We start from the raw sequence: 17,359 nt of genomic DNA on the forward strand, positions 1-17,359 counted from the left end.
TGTGGGGGAGGGGGTTGTGTGACACAGACACAGATCACAGGTTGAGCTATGCTGAATCCTGTGATCTGTCCCTGTCTGTCACATAGGAGATCCGCCCGCTTTGTTTACACAAGCGGGCGGATCTCCTCACTAGATCCCCGACGATCGGGGAAGAGCAGCGGTGATCACCGCCTCTCCTCCCCTGGCCCGACTCCCGCTGTGTCTGAATACAGCGGGAGCGCGCCTCTGGCGGCACGTGCACGCCGCCGAGAGGGGGCGGGATCCAGCAACGTAGGTCTACATCGCTGGACGATAACGAGACACTTTGCCGCAGAAGCAGCTCAGTGAGCGGTCGGCAAGTGGTTAAAATACATTTTTTATTATTTTTCATCATCTCCCTGCCATGCCACACAGCTGAAGGCCGCTTTCACATGGCTGTCTGATCAGGTCTGCCTGTCAGTTTTTCAGTTGCCTCTATGGAGCGGCAACCCGCCGCCGCCTGATCCTGTCCGCAAAAAAAAACAGATGGATGGTGGTTCTATTTTGCATCCATCGGATCTGATCGGATCGGATGGAAATGGACAGACGGTCTGTTTCCATCCGATTGCCCTGGAGGAGAGCGGATTCTAGTCGTCTTTATGTGTAAATTTAAGATCGGTTATTTTTGTAATTGAAAATAAAGCTTTATTGTTAGTTTAAAAAAAAAATAAAAATTGACTCCTAACTTTTTTTTAGCTGGCTCCTAGATTCCAAGCAAATTTGTCAAGCCCTCGTCTAAGCTGCCCGGGACTCCCCTCCTCATTGGCTGAGACAGCAGTGCAGCGCACTTGGCTCCCGCTGATGTCAACCAAAGTCAGTCAGCCAATCAGAAGAAAGAGGGGGCGGGACCGGGTCCCTGCTCTGTGTCTGAATGGACACAGGGAGCTGTGACTCGGCTCGGGTGCCCCCATAGCCAGCTGCTTGCTGTGGGGGCACTGAACAGGAGGGAGGGGCCAGGAGCACAGAAGAGGGACCTGAGAAGAGGAGGATCCAGGCGGCTCTGTGCTAAACCAACTGCACAGAGGAGGGAAGTATAACATGTTTGTAAAAAAAAAAAAACCTGAGACTTTACAATCACTTCAAGTCCCAGCTGTCAAATGTGGGCGAAGGGAGTGGAAACAGCAGGAAAGGGGCAGGGAGTGCTACGTACGACCTGTTTTCTTCAGTGAAGTCGTTTTGGGCATTTGTAGCCTCTCCAAAGTTCACAACTACTATTTATCCCCTTACCAGCTCACCTAGAAGGGATGGCAAGCTATATCCATATGCCATCTGATAGCATTGGAGCTGCTGTTAGTACTGTTGTTAGTACAGCTGGGGGATATACGCTTGCTGCAGTGAACTTAAATCCTATGTCTATATCAGTTCACCCCCCTCAATCTATCATTTACAGCAATATAGGGCCAATATACACTGGGGACTTTTATTCGTCTCAATAGGATTGCAGAAACAGCTTGAAGTAGCTTCATGTAGATTAGAAGGGGTGAGTCACAAAAGGTTCAGAATGGGGTCAGAAGGAAATTAGAATGAGGTAAGGAGGGGGTGAGAGGAGGATTAGTGGGGGGGGGGTCAAAGGGGGATCATTAGGGGGTCAGATAGGGAGTGAGAAGGGGACCAGAGGGGGATCAGTAGGTGGTTAGAAGGGAAGATCAATAGGGGGTTATAAATGGATCAGTGGGGGGTGGGGGCGAACAAGGTAATAAAGGGATCAAACAGTAAGAGGACCGAGGAGGAACAGTAGGGGGTCAGGGGAAGATCAATAGGGGGTCAGAAAGGAGTTAAAAGGGGGTCAGATGAAGATCAGTAGGGGGGTCTAAGGATGATCAGTAGGGGTGTCAGAAAGGGAAAAGAAAGGAGTCAGAGGGGGATCAATAAGGGGTCAGAGGAGGCTCTGTAGGGAGTCGGAAGGAAATTAGTGGGGGATCAGAAATGGGTCCAATGAAGATCAGTAGGGGTCAGAAGGTAAATCAGTAGGGGTACAGAAGGAGGTCAGAAGGGGAAAAGAATTGACTCAGAGGGGGATCAGTAAAGGGGTCTGTAATGGAACCGCAACCCACACTGTACTTGTGGATTTCCGTCAATATACGGCTTCCTCCCAGTCATGAACATAGATATCAGATTTTCTCAGCTACCCCCTACAAAGCTAGCCGACAACTTAGCTTGTACTGGAATCTCTGTTTATTTAACAGTCACACAGAATTTATATACAGCATGGATCCCCCCCCCTCCTGATCAGATTACCACACACAGGTCAGGGATTGCCTGATTACATTATCCTATGCAGATGAAATTGTATACAGAAATATAATTAACCTGAACTGATTATCTAGCCATCTGGACAGAAACAATGTGAGGTCATTAACATTTAACAATGGAACAGACAGACTTAACACAATCCACACCACACCTCAATAGGCAGACAATAGGAAAAGACTGCCAATGACAGTCTGTCCATCTCCTACATTGAAGTACATGGAATACACATCTAAAGCATTGCTTTGAATATTTAGGAGTCAGACTTCATGGCAACAGGCTATGAGAGATGTATAGTAACTAAGTAGAACTACTTCACTACTGTACTTAAGTACGGAAAGGCGGTATCTGTACTTTCCTGGAGTAGAATTTTTTTCTCCTACTTCCACTTTTACTTCACTACATTTTTTCGATGATTTCAATACTTCTACTCTGATATTTTTTTTTTTTTGTGCTGCATAGTTACTCGTTACAATTATAGAAATTACCACTGCCAGAACAGTAGATGACAGGTTTCATGAAGCTCAAAACATGTGTATTATCAGCGCATAGGAAAATAAATGTTACTGTATGTATAAATAAAAGCTGCATTTGAAATAATAAAAAACAATATGATGTTCAAACTTTTGACTTCTTTCTTTAATAACTACATAACACAGTACTTGTACTTTTACTTTCAGTACTTGAGTAGCAATATTTTTAAAAAAACTACTTGCAATACTTAAGTACAAAAAATGTTGAATACTTTAGTACTTCTACTCAAGTCACTTTTTGATCGAGCACTTCCACTTCTACTCAAGTCACTTTTTGATCGAGCACTTGTACTTTTACTCAAGTATGGGTTTCGAGTACTTTATACAACTCTGCAGGCTATAGGTCTCACAGTGTAAAGTGGGATTAAATCTTCATATTTCCTGGGAGATATTGTTGATAAATATTACTCTCCCATTTGAAGTTAACCAAATAATTTTCTCAGTGTCCATTAAGTATCTGTCTTTCACTCCCAGTGATGGTGAGTACCGTCATAGGGTCAGATGAGACTCTGTAGGGAGTCAGAGGGGGATTAGTAGGGGGGTCAAAAGGGGGTAAGATGAAGATCAGCAGGGAGTCAGAGGTGGATCAGTACATAGGTTAGAAGGGGGTTTGGAGGGTGTCAGAGGAGGATCAGTGACTGGGGGGGGGGGTGTGAAAGAGGGATTAGTAGGGGGTCAAAGGGGGTTCAGTACATAGGTTAGAAGGGGGGTTTGGAGGGTGTCAGAGGAGGATCAGTGACTTTTGAGAGAAGGATTAGTAGGGGGTCAAAGGGGGATCAGTACACAGGTTAGAAGGGGGGTTTGGAGGGTGTCAGAGGAGGATCAGTGACTGGGGGGGGGGGGTGTGAGAGAGGGATTAGTAGGGGGTCAAAGGGGGATCATTACATAGGTTAGAAGGGGGGTTTGGAGGGTGTCAGAGGAGGATCAGTGACTTTTGAGAGAAGGATTAGTAGGGGGTCAAAGGGGGATCAGTACACAGGTTAGAAGGGGGGTTTGGAGGGTGTCAGAGGAGGATCAGTGACTGGGGGGGGGGGGGTGAGAGAAGGATTAGTAGGGGGATCAGTAGGGGGTCAGAAGGAAGTTAAAAGGGGGTCAGAGGAAGATCAATAGAGGGTCAAAGGAGGATCAGTATGGGGGTCCTGAAGGAGGTAAGGGGGGGTTTAAAGTGGATCAGAGGAGGATCAGTAAGGGGGTCAGAAGGGGAAAAGAGGGGAGTGAGAGGGGGTCAGCAGGAGGGCAGGGGTAGATCTGTAGGGAGTCAGAAGCGGATCAAAAGGAGGGTCAGAAGGTCGTCAGAAGGGAGTCAGATTGGATCAAAGGGGGAATAGTAGGGGATCAGTACAGTGGTGTATTTAGGTTTTGTACTGCCCTAGGCCTGACTAAACTTTGGACACCCCTAATTTAAATATGACCCACCCCTTCCTGTAAACGACACACCCTTTCCTGTTTATGACCCGCCCAGTAATCTGTAAACCACAGGCCACAACCACAGTCTATCAGTGCCTATCAGTGCAGCCTCATCAGTTCCCATAAGGTCAGCTTCATCAATGCCCATCAGTGCAGCCTCATTAGTGGCCATCAGTGCAGCCTCATTAGTGGCCATCAGTACAGCCTTATTAGTGGCCATCAGTACAGCCTCATTAGTGCCCATCAGTACAGCCTCATTAGTGGCCATCAGTGCAGCCTTATCAATGCTCATCAGTGCAGCCTTATCAATGCTCATCAGTGCAGCCTTATCAATGCTCATCAGTGCAGCCTCATTACTGCCCATCAGTGCAGCCTCATTACTGCCCATCAGTACAGCCTCATTAGTGGCCATCAGTACAGCCTCATTAGTGGCTATCAGTACAGCCTCATTAGTGGCCATCAGTACAGCCTCATTAGTGGCCATCAGTACAGCCTCATCAGTGGCCACCAGTGCAGCCTCTCAGTGCCCACCAGTGCAGCCTCTCAGTGCCCATTAGTGCATCATATCAGTGCCCATCAGTGCTGCCTTATCAGTGCAGCTTATAAGTCCTGCCTCATCAGTGGCCATCAGTGCAGTCTACTAGTGCAACATAGTGCAGCCCCATCAGGTTTTTTGCTGCCCCCCTGCAAAGTGCTGCCCTAGGCCTGGGCCTTGTTGGCCTAGGCCAAGATACAGCACTGGATCAGTAGAAGGTCAAATGCACCTGTAAAGGAACTAAGAACATCGCATTTGTCAATCTACATAATAAGTTACTTTTCTTAATTTAAAATTTTTGGAGGTTGATTCCAGATCAATAATTACGATAGTGAATCCAGGATGAAGATGACAGGCCCCGCCTACATGAACATGACATCTCCTCTATGGCCTCCCAGTATCTCTTTATCGGCTGCATGTTTATAATAAGGCTGTAGTAATTGTATTATCAAATTATCAAATTTTGTGGCAGTGTGTAAGACAGATCTCTGATCTGATATACCGAACTTTTATTACCGTGACCTAACAATACAACCATTATGTCCCGGGACGGGTTGGTGATACGTTGTTTGCTGGAAGGATTCACACACAAAGGATGAATCATAAAGTGAAGATCTTATCTATCTTTTATCAGCTGCTGTAGCAACCTCATCAGTGTCAGTCTTCCTGTTCCACCGCTCATCTATTATCTGTCCTGATAAAACTTCTAACAATTTGCTTTCTAATATTGTGAGAAAGTCAATCTGATTGGAAAAAAAAAAGTGTACTGTATTTCAACTTTTGCAACCGAATTGGAGTAACACCTACTTTATATTTGTTACATATTCCCATTACCATGGTATAACTTAACCTCTTGCCGACCGCCACACGACTATATACGGCGGCAGTCGCCCGCGAGCCAATAGGGGGCGAGCGCGCGCCGCCGGAGGCGCGATCCTGCCCCCGCTCGTTCTCGGACACTCCAGCGCGAGTGACCGGCGGCTCGTATGTCCGCCAGTCACTCGCGATCTCCTGCTGCAGAGGTAGAAAGGCAGGCGGCTGATGTAAACAAAGCCGCCTGTCATTCTCCCTGGTGTAACTGCAGAGATCATACGATCCTGCTATGTAGGATCGTATGTCTCTGTGGTTACATAAAAAAGCCACACCCCTTTACAGTTAGAAGCACGCCCCTAGGGACACATTTAACCACTGCATCTCCAATAAAAGTTCATCTCCAACTAAAAGTTATCTTGCCGACCGCCGCACGACTATTTACGGCGGCAGTCAGCCCCGCACAGGCAAAGTGACGTAGGACTACGTCGCTCGTTTGCGAGCCTCTAGGGGGCGAGCGCGCGCGCTCCTGCCCCCGCTCGTTCATGAACATTCCAGCGCGAGTGACCGGTGGCACCGATCTCCACCGGTCACTCGCGATTTCCCGCTAGAGAGGGAGAAATGCAGGTGGCTGATGTAAACAAAGCCGCTTGTCATTCTCCCTGATGTAACTGCAGAGATCATATGATCCTGCTATTTAGGATCGTATGTCTCTGTGGTTACATGAAAAGCCACGCCCCTTTACAGTAAGAAGCATGCTTCTAGGGACACATTTAACTCCTGCCTCTCCAATAAAGTTAACCCCTTCCCTGCCAGTGTCATTTTTACAGTAACAGTGCATATGTATAGCACTGATTACTGTAGTAATGTCACTGGTACCCCCAAAAGCATCAAAAATGTCAGTCAAGGGTCCAATCTGTCCGCCGCAATGTCGCAGTCCCGCAAAAAACAAGAATCGCAGATCGCCGGCATTACTCATTAAAAAAAAAAAAAAACACCAAAAATGACAGAAATCTTTCCCTTAGTTAGTAAACGCAATAACTTTTGCACAAACCAATCAAAATACGCTTGTTGCGTTTTTTTTTTACCAAACATATGTAGCAGAAAACAAATTGGCCAAAAATGTTAAAAGATTTTGACTTTTACATTTTTTTGGGGGAATTTCAAAAAAATGTGAAAAATATTGTTATTTTTTCAAAATTTTCGCTCTTTTTTTGTTTATAGCGCAAAAAGTAAAAATCGCACAGGTGATCAAATACCACCAAAAGAAAGCTCTGTTTGTGGGGAAAAAAAGGACGTCAATTTCATTTGGGTACGGCGTCGCACGACAGCGCAATTGCCCGTTAAAGTCACGCAGTGCCGAATCGCAAAAAAGGCCCTGGTCAGGAAGGGGTTAAAATCTTCCGGGGCTTAAGTGGTTAAAAAAAAAAAAAACAGCTGGTTACCTTTTTAGGTGCCCTTCACTTACCACTTGAAGACAAGGCCTTTTTCTGACATTTGTTGTTTACAAGTAAAAATCTGTATTTTTTGCTAGAAAATTACTTGGACCCTAGAGAATTAAATGGCGGCCGTTGCAGTATTTTAATCAATAGTTTTTTTATTAAATTTTCACGAGAGTACAGATGAACATTAGGTAATGAAACAGTGTGTCTGGATAAACATTGTAACAAATCACTGAATTTAAGTAACATAGCATAGCATATGGTTTGCCTGGGTTGCAGTATTTTATGTCACTCTGTACTTGCACAGCGGTCTTTCAAACGCATTTTTTTTTCTTCAAAAAATACACTTTAACCAGTTCCGGACCAGAAGGATTTTCCCCCTTAATGACCAGGGCATTTTTTGCGATATGGCACTGCATTATTTTAACGGAAAATTGCGTGGTCGTGCGATGCTGTACCCAAATACCTTTGCTGTGTTTACCATTGTTCTCTCTCCACGGGGAGCGATCGCGTGTGCCAGCCTTGTGGATCGGCTTCCCCGCTACCTAATGGGGGTGCGAGTGTGCCTCCGGCAGCATGTGTGGGCCCCCAGGAGCGATACTGTGGACCGGCGTACAGGTAAGGCGGTTCGCGCAGCTGAACCAGCCTGCCGCAGTATATCTGCGGCGAGCGGTCAGCAAGCAGTTACAAAGGGGGATTCACTCCAGAAATAAAACAAGTATTCTCCCTCTCTACAAGACTCTGGTCCGGCCACATCTGGAATATGCTGTCCAGTTCTGGGCACCGGTCCTCAGGAAGGATGTGCTGGAACTGGAGAAAGTCCAGAGAAGGGCAACAAAAATAATTAGGGGAATGGAGGACATCAGCTATGAGGAAAGACTACAAGCACTGAACCTATTCTCTCTGGAGAAGAGACGATTGAGGGGGGATATGATATCAATGTACAAATATTGTACTAGCAACCCTAGCATAAGGAACAAACTATTCAGTGAAAGGGAATATAAAAGGACTCGTGGCCATTCGCTAAATATTGAAGAGAAGCGGTTTAACCTTAAAGGGTCCTTTACTGTCAGAGCAGTAAGGATGTGGAATTCTCTTCCACAAGCAGTGGTATCAGTGAGGAGAATCGATAGTTTCAAAAAACTATTAGATGGGCACCTTAAGGAATACAACATACAGGGGTATACAATGTACAACATACAGGGGTATACAATGTACAACATACAGGGGTATACAATGTACAACATACAGGGGTATACACTGTACAACATACAGGGGTATATGATGTACTATTGACATAAACACACACAGACATCATAGGTTGAACTGGAAGGACCGGTGTCTTTTTTCAACCTCACTAATTATACTGTACAAAATGATTAACTCAACACTTGTTTTTGCCCCCATTTTTCATGAGCTGAACTCAAAGATCGACGAAAACCGGGATTCATCCATGCAGAGAACCTCTCCAAAGTGCCAGACGCCATCCAATGTGAGCATTTGCCCACACAAGTCGGTTACGACGAGGAACTGCAGTCAGGTGGAGACCCCGATGAGGACGACGAGCATGCAGATGAGCTTCCCTGAGACGGTTTCTAACAGTTTGTGCAGAAATTCTTTGGTTATGCAAACTGATTGTTGCAGCAGCTGTCCGGGTGGCCGGTCTCAGACCATCTTGGAGATGAAGATGCTGGATGTGGAGGTCCTGGGTTGGGATGGTTACACGTGGTCTGCTGTTGTGAGGCCGGTTGGATGTACTGCCAAACTCTCTGAAACGCCTTTGGAGACGGCTTATGGTAGAGAAATGAACATTCAATTCACGGGCAACAGCTCTGGTGGACATTCCTGCAGTCAGCGTGCCAATTGGACGTTCCCTCAAAACTTGCGTTATCTATGGCATTGTGCTGTGTGATAAAACTGCACATTTTAGAGTGTCCTTTTATTGTGGGCAGCCTAAGGCACACCTGTGCAATAATCATGCTGTCTAAACTATGTAATTCTCCCCACTGACACCAATGATGGGGCACTATTCCTCCCACTGACACCAATGATGGGGCACTATTCCTCCATAGACACCAATGATGGGGCACTATTCCTCCCACTGACACCAATGATGGGACACTATTCCTCCCACTGAAACCAATGATGGGACACTATTCCTCCTCTTACTGACTATAGGTACTATGTAATATTTTGCTCCTACTGCCCGCAGTCCGGCCCTCCTAATGTATGAAGGACAGTAAACTGGCCCTTTGTACAGAAGGTTTGGGGACCCCCACTCTGGAATAATACTGAGTTTGGTGTCACCATCCACCCAAAACTGTAAAACAGCGAATATGGGAGGACAGACCCTTCAATCTATTCTGCATATTTGATTCATAAAGCAAATGTTTTTCTCATAAAGCGTTTGTCCAGCGGGAATCGTCCTCGCCCGGCCATAAAGCCTGCCTGTAATAAAGTGCGGTGATTAGGCGGCTCGGCCGGGATATTTGTGGAAGAGATTGTAAAGGAAATAAATAGACTGCAAATTATTTATACTGGCTGGATAATCAGCGTGGGCGCGTCTCCGCCATCATCTCTAATTAAAACCTGAGAGGTCCTGTCTCCAGCGACTGGCAGGTGACACCGGTGTCATAACAAGCTGCACGCCAACATGGCCGCCTGCGCTTCTGTCACTGTCATCAACAGGCAGAAACCTGTCTGCATGAATTCATTCCTGACATCACAATATACAACTCTATCATTTTCCAGAAAAGCTCCAATTTTTGTCATTACAAAGAAAGTCCCCATTCCCACCAGCGCATTGCAGGACCTGCGCATTACGGGACCTGCGCATTACGGGACCTGCGCATTGCTGGACCTGCACTTTGTGGGACCTGCGCATTACGGGACCTGCACATTACGGGACCTGCACATTACGGGACCTGCGCATTGTGGGACCTGCGCATTGCGGGACCTGCGCATTGTGGAACCTGCGCATTGCGGGACCTGCGCATTGTTGAACCTGCACATTGCGGGACCTGCACATTACGGGACCTGCGCATTGCGGGACCTGTGCATTGCGGGACCTGCGCATCGCGGGACCTGCGCATTGCGGGACCTGCGCATTGCTGGACCTGCGCATTGCTGGACCTGCACATTGTGGGACCTGTGTATTGCGGGAGTTGCGCATTGTGGGAGCTGCGCATTGTGGGAGCTGGGCATTGCGGGAGCTGCGCATTGTGGGACCTGCGCATTGCGGGAGCTGCGCATTGTGGGACCTGCGCATTGTGGGAGCTGCACATTGTGGGACCTGCGTGTTGTGGGACCTGCGTGTTGTGGGACCTGCGCATTGTGGGACCTGCACTTCATGGGACCTGCACATTGTGGGACCTGCACATTGTGGGAGCTGCGCATTGCGGGAGCTGCACATTGTGGGACCTGCGTGTTGTGGGACCTGCGTGTTGTGGGACCTGCGTTTTGTGGGACCTGCGTGTTGTGGGACCTGCGCGTTGTGGGACCTGCACATTGTGGGACCTGCGCATTGTGGGACCTGCGCATTGTGGGACCTGCGTGTTGTGGGACCTGCATGTTATGGGACCTGCGTGTTGTGGGACCTGCGCATTGTGGGACCTGCACTTTATGGGACCTGCACATTGTGGGAGCTGCACATTGTGGGAGCTGCGCATTGCGGGAGCTGCACATTGTGGGACCTGCGTGTTGTGGGACCTGCGTGTTGTGGGACCTGCGTGTTGTGGGACCTGCGTGTTGTGGGACCTGCATGTTGTGGGACCTGCGTTTTGTGGGACCTGCGTGTTGTGGGACCTGCGCATTGTGGGACCTGCACTTTATGGGACCTGCACATTGTGGGAGCTGCACATTGCGGGAGCTGCACATTGTGGGACCTGCGCATTGTGAGAGCTGCGCATTGCGGGAGCTGCACTTTATGGGACCTGCGCATTGGGGGACCTGAGCATTGTGGGACCTGCGCTTCTTCACGTGTTCCCGGAAAATGCACAAAAGCGCATGCAAAACGCACATTGGGCGTTCGGTGATATTTGCTATTAATGTCGATTTTTTTGTCGCAACACTAAAAATGGATCACAACAAGTGGTAAAAAAAAAAAAAAATGCGCAAAGCCTTATGCCTCAAAAAGTGCAGAAGCTTCTTTGGTTGGTTTTTAGTGCATTGGGCAGCCCAATTAGGTGAATGGGTTGCCATATGCAGATCGTATTACCCCCTCCCCCCCCCCAAAAAAAAACCCAGCATGCAGGAATGCCATACTCCCTCTATGATGGATGCAAATGGGCCTAATTCATGAGCTCCAGTCAGTGACTGCCTAGGCTGAGATGATATTATCAGCAGTGGCGGCTGGTGAATACATTTTTTTTGGGGGGGGCGGCAAAACCAACACCCCCCCCCGGCGGGACGGCCGGCTGGCAATCAAATCTACCAACCCTCCCGGGACGGGTGGCTGGCTGGCTGCCCAGCTGGACAGCCAGCATTCTTACCTGCTCCTTCCCCGAGCGGCTGTGAGTCTCCTCCGGCCGTACAACTTCTCCCTCCTCTTGGCCAATGGACAGTAAAATCACTTCTCTTTTCAGCCAATCAGGAAAGGGGGTTTCACGACCCGCTTCCTGATTGGCTGGGAGGAAAATCAGTGTGATAATAGCGAATATTAATTTGCTATTGTCATACAACTGGGTAGGCTCAGGATACAGTGCTCTGCACCCTGAGCCCACCCTTTTTTGAAGCCTATTAGAGCCTCTGGCTCTAATTACGTGCTTCAAAAAAAAAATCCCCTATTGGAAAGCACGGACGCATGGATAGGGAGGCGGCGCCCCTGCGCCCCCAATGGACGGGCCGCCACTGGTTATCCTATCAGCTGCAGGCAGGAGGAATCATTTTCTAGGTCTCCCCTCCCCCAGAGATTATACTGCAACATTGTAATGTTGCCTAGGCTGAGATTATGTCATCAGTCTGCTGCAGGCAGGAGGAAGCATTTCCTCAGTCTCCTCCCCTCCCCCCCCCCAGAGATCAGACTGTAACATTGCCTAGGCTAGGGGTGTCAAACTCCATTTCATCGCGGGCCGCATCACCTTTATGGTTGCCCTCAGAGGCCCGGGTCTACCTGTAGCCCACCACTATCAGAAGTCAAGAGCCCCTCACCGTCCCTTACTTCACAGTGCTTCCCCTTTTTCCATGTACTGCTGCTTGGAAGAAGCTGGAGGCAGAGCTGTAAAGCAGCAACTGCAGGGTCTGGAGGAGGGCTGAAGTCAGCTGCCAGAGTCTGGAGGCGGAGGGGAAGGGTGCTATGGCTGCACAGAGAGGCGCAGGATCTGTAGGAGGAGTTGTGTCCTCTGCTGCCAACTGCTGAGTTGGGGGGGGGGGTGGTGGTCCTCTCTGCAGCTGCAGGGGGAAGCACAGGATCTGGCAGAAGAGTTCTGTCCTCTCTGCTGCTGTCTGCTGAGACAAGGTGGGGGCAGAGATGAGGGAGATGCAGCAGCTGCAGGAGAGGTGCAAGGGCCACATGAAATGGCCTGGAGGGCCTGATTCAGCCTGCAGGCCTTTTGTTGACACCTGTGGCCTAGGCTGAGATGATGTCTCAGTCTGCTGCAGGCAGGAGGCAGCATTTCCCCAGTCTCCCCTCCCCCTGTAACATTGTAATGTTGCCTAGGCTGAGATAGCATCATCAGTCTGCTGCAGGCAGGAGGAAGCATTTCCTCAGTCCCCCCTCCCCCAGTGATCAGACTGCAACATTGTAACTTTATAGCAAGTCACAAGGTTAGAGGCTGCAGCAGGGGGCTGATCTGTGTCAGACATTTGTGAACACAGCAAAGAACTGCATAGGCATCAGAATTTACATGTCGGTGTCATTTCTGATTAGACATCTCAGTCCAGGAAGGAGACAAACAAATATTCAAGCATTTAAAAATGTATTGATTTTTTTTTAATTAATTTTCTTTTTCCTATTGCAGTGAACAACCCTGCTTTTTGTGGCGTCTAGGTTTATTATCTAATAAATGTATTTCGTATTGTTACATTTTAATTAATGTTATCTTGATGCACAATGCTGATTTATTTTAAATCATTTGATACGTTGTTTTAATTTCTTATTATAGAACAATGGCTGTTACATAAGAATATGTACAATTGGTGAAATAAACATGAAGTACTCAATAGGTGCAACAGTGACACCTGCACATGAAAAGTGGGTATAGCACACAACAATGTCCTATGTAACCTCCATTGGTTACTTACAGTATCTCACGAAAGTGCGTACACCCCTCACATTTTTGTAAATATTTTATTCTATCTTTTCATGTGACAACACTGAAGAAATGACACTTTGCTACAATGTAAAGTAGTGAGTGTACAGCTTGTATAACAGTGTAAATTTACTGTCCCCTCAAAATAACTCAACACACAGCCATTAATGTCTAAACTGCTGGCAACAAAAGTCAGTACACCCCTAAGTGACAATATCCAAATTGGGCCCAAGTAGCCATTTTCCCTCCCTGGTGTCATGTGACTCATTAGTGTTACAAGGTCTCAGGTGTGAATGGGGAGCAGGTGTGTTAAATTTGGTGTTATCGCTCTCACTCTCTCATACTGGTCACTGGAAGTTCAACATGGCACCTCATGGCAAAGAACTCTCTGAGGATCTGAAAAAAAGAATTGTTGCTCTACATAAAGATGGCCTAGGCTATAAGAAGATTGCCAAGACCCTGAAACTGAGCTGCAGCATTGTGGCCAAGACCATACAGCGGTTTAACAGAACAGGTTCCCCTCAGAACAGGCCTCGCCATGGTAAACCAAAGAAGTTGAGTGCACGTGCTCAGCATCATATCCAGAGGTTGTCTTTGGGAAATAGACGTATGAGTGCTGCCATCATTGCTGCATACGCTGCACACTGCATCAAATTGGTCTGCATGGCTGTCATCCCAGAAGGAAGACTCTTCTAAGGATGATGCACAAGAAAGAAACAGTTTGCTGAAGACAAGCAGACTAAGAACATGGATTACTGGAACCGTGTCCTGTGGTCTGATGAGACCAAGATACATTTTTTTGGTTCAGATGGTGTCAAAGGTGTGTTGCAGCAACCAGGTGAGGAGTACAAAGACAAGTGTGTCTTCCTACAGTCAAGCATGGTGGTGGGAGACTGAGAGTCATGATCTGGGGCTGCACTGGGGAGCTACAATTGAGGGAACCATGAATGCCAACATGTACTGTGACATACTGAAGCAGAGCATGGTCCCCTCCCTTCAGAGACTGGGCTGCAGAGCAGTATTCCAACATGATAACGACCCCAAACACCTCCAAGATGACCACTGCCTTGCTAAAGAAGCTGAGGGTAAAGGTGATGGACTGGCCAAGCATGTCTCCAGACCTAAACCCTATTGAGCATCTGTGGGACATCCTCAAACGGAAGGTGGAGGAGCGCAAGGTCTCTAACATCCACCAGTTCCGTGATGTCATCATGGAGGAGGGGAAGAGGACTCCAGTGGTAACCTGTGAAGCTCTGGTGAACTCCATGCCCAAGAGGGCTAAGGCAGTGCTGGAAAAGAATGGTGGCCACACAAAATATTGAAACTTTGGGTCCAATTTGGACATTTGCACTTAGGGGTGTACTCACTTTTGTTGCCAGCAGTTTAGACATGAATGGCTGTGTGTTGAGTTATTTTGAGGGGACAGCAATATTACATGTTCAAACATGACTGCACACCAGTGCACAAAGCAAGGTCCAAAAAGACATGGATGAGCGAGTTTGTGGTGGAGGAACTTGACTGGCACATGAAAAGATTTAATGAAAAAATTTACAAAGGTGAGAGGGATGTAATTACTTTTGTGAGATACTGTGTGTGTGTATGTATATATATATATATGTATTTATATAAATATGTATATAGACTGTATATATTGAAATCGGATATGCATTTTTGGCTGTCCCATTCCATATCTATGAAGAAGATGGGTTTTCAGTATCCAGTTTAGTTATGTACTTTATCCAGATGAGGATAGTAACCTGAGTATTCTGTTTTGTAGGGTATCATCAACGCATACAAGAATGGCATCAGTTTATTGGGTAATGATAGCGGTCAGGAGACCTGGGACTTTAGTGGCTCTTTCTTCTTCTCAGTTACGGCCATAACCACCATCGGTAAGTTCCTGTGACCACCACTATCAGAACCTAGGAGTATTTCTACAACAAATTGTATTCTGTTAGTGCATCCAAACTGCATAGTTACATAGTAGGTAAGGTTAAATAAAGACAATAGTTCATCCAGTTCAACCTGTGTAGGTATGTGTGTCAGTGTCGATAATTATTTCCCATATCCCTGTATATTGTGTTCTTTAAGATGCACATCCAAGAATCTTTCAAGAATATCAATACTCTCCGCTGACACCACCAATTGTGGAAGAGAGTTCCACATCCGTATTGCCCTGACAGTGAAAACCCCCCTGTGCAACTTAAGCTTCTCCTCCAATCCCATCGTGTGGCCCTGTGTCCTCTTACACTCCCTGAGACTGAACAGTTTTTTCCTAAATAAAATACATATCACCATAGTGAATTAACAAATAAATAAATACATTTTCATTTAAATGATAGAAAATACATAAAAATTGTGAAGTCCATGTATAGATCCCACACGTGAATAACGTCCTCAGTGAGTATTGGAAAGGTTCCTCTCCACCAGCATGCAGACGCACTATACACTCACCAGACTTAATTGACCCCTATTATAGGGAGTCAAATTATGCATATGAGAAAATCCAAGATGTCATACATGAAGTCACAGGAATGAATTCAAACCGCTGCTGTTATATATATATATATAGCATATTCAAAGTTCCCATGTTTCCATATAGAGAGGGAGAGGAAAGAGCACTCTCATGGTGCAGGATTTCAAATCTTTTAAAAAAAGAATGTTGTATTGCACTTACATCAAAGAAGACAGGGATCAGCATGTATTGTAGAGGAATCACCGGTTTGCGCTCCGCCTGACTGGAAATGAGGCATGAGGATGTCAGACATAGACTGATGAAGTGTTGAGTAGTCTTCTTTGATGTAAGTACAATACAACATTCTTTTTTTAAAAAAAGATTTGAAATCCTGCACCATGTGAGTGTTCTTTCCTCTCCCTCTCTATATGGAAACACGGGAACTTTGAATATGCTATATATATATATTTATATATATACATATATATATATATATATATATATATATATATATATATATATATATATATATATAACAGCAGCGGTTTGGGTTCATTCCAGTGACTTCATGTTTTGATTTTGAGATCCATCATTTCCGGTCAGCTGGAAGACAGGTGGAACACAAACTGGCGATTCCTATACAATTTCCTCTCCCTCTCTATATGGCAACACTAGAGCTTTGAATACGCTATTTATATTTGCAGTATCTCACAAAAGTTAGTACACCCCTCACATTTTTGTAAATATTTTATTCTATCTTTTCATGTGACAACACTGAAGAAATGACACTTTGCTACAATGTAAAGTAGTGAGTGTACAGCTTGTATAACAGTGTAAATTTGCTGTCCCCTCAAAATAACTCAACACACAGCCATTAATGTCTAAACCGCTGGCAACAAAAGTGAGTACACCCCTAAGTGACAATGTCCACATTGGGCCCAAAGTGTCAATATTTTGTGTGGCCACCATTATTTATTTTCCAGCACTGCCTTAACCCTCTTGGGCATGGAGTTCACCAGAGCTTCACAGGTTACCACTGGAGTCCTCTTCCCCTCCTCCATGATGACATCACAGAGCTGGTGGATGTTAGAGATCTTGCGCTCCTCCACCTTCCGTTTGAGGATGCCCCACATATGTTCAATAGGGTTTAGGTCTGGAGACATGCTTGGCCAGTCCATCACCTTTACCCTCAGCTTCTTTAGCAAGGCAGTGGTCATCTTGGAGGTGTGTTTGGGGTCGTTATCATGTTGGAATACTGCCCTGCAGCCCAGTCTCTGAAGGGAGGGGATCATGCTCTGCTTCAGTATTTCACAGTACATGTTGACATTCATGGTTCCCTCAATGAACTGTAGCTCCCCAGTGCTGGCAGCACTCATGCAGCTCCAGACCATGACACTCCCACCACCATGCTTGACTGTAGGCAAGACACACTTGTCTTTGTACTCCTGATCTGGTTTCCACCACACACGCTTGACACCATCTGAACCAAATAAGTTTATCTTGGTCTCATCAGAGCACAGGAGATGGTTCCAGTAATCCATGTCCTTAGTCTGCTTGTCTTCAGCAAACTGTTTGCAGGTTTTCTTGTGCATCATCTTTAGAAGAATCTTCCTTCTGGGACGACAGCCATGCAGACCAGTTTGATGCAGTGTGCGGCGTAT

General features: G+C 46.5%; 1 protein-coding gene across 1 annotated transcript in view; it reads left to right on the forward strand.

Annotated features, from left to right (window-relative positions):
- KCNK17 (potassium two pore domain channel subfamily K member 17) overlaps positions 1-17,359 on the forward strand; it is a 90,144-nt gene that overhangs the window by 27,848 nt on the left and 44,937 nt on the right. The window contains exon 2 of the mRNA XM_082249313.1: positions 15,021-15,135. Coding sequence (XP_082105439.1) covers positions 15,021-15,135 — 115 coding nt within the window. The remainder of the gene's footprint in view (positions 1-15,020; positions 15,136-17,359) is intronic.

This window comes from Pelophylax lessonae (genome assembly GCF_965119305.1).
Source record: "Pelophylax lessonae genome assembly, chromosome: 3".
NCBI classification, from domain to species: domain Eukaryota; kingdom Metazoa; phylum Chordata; class Amphibia; order Anura; family Ranidae; genus Pelophylax; species Pelophylax lessonae.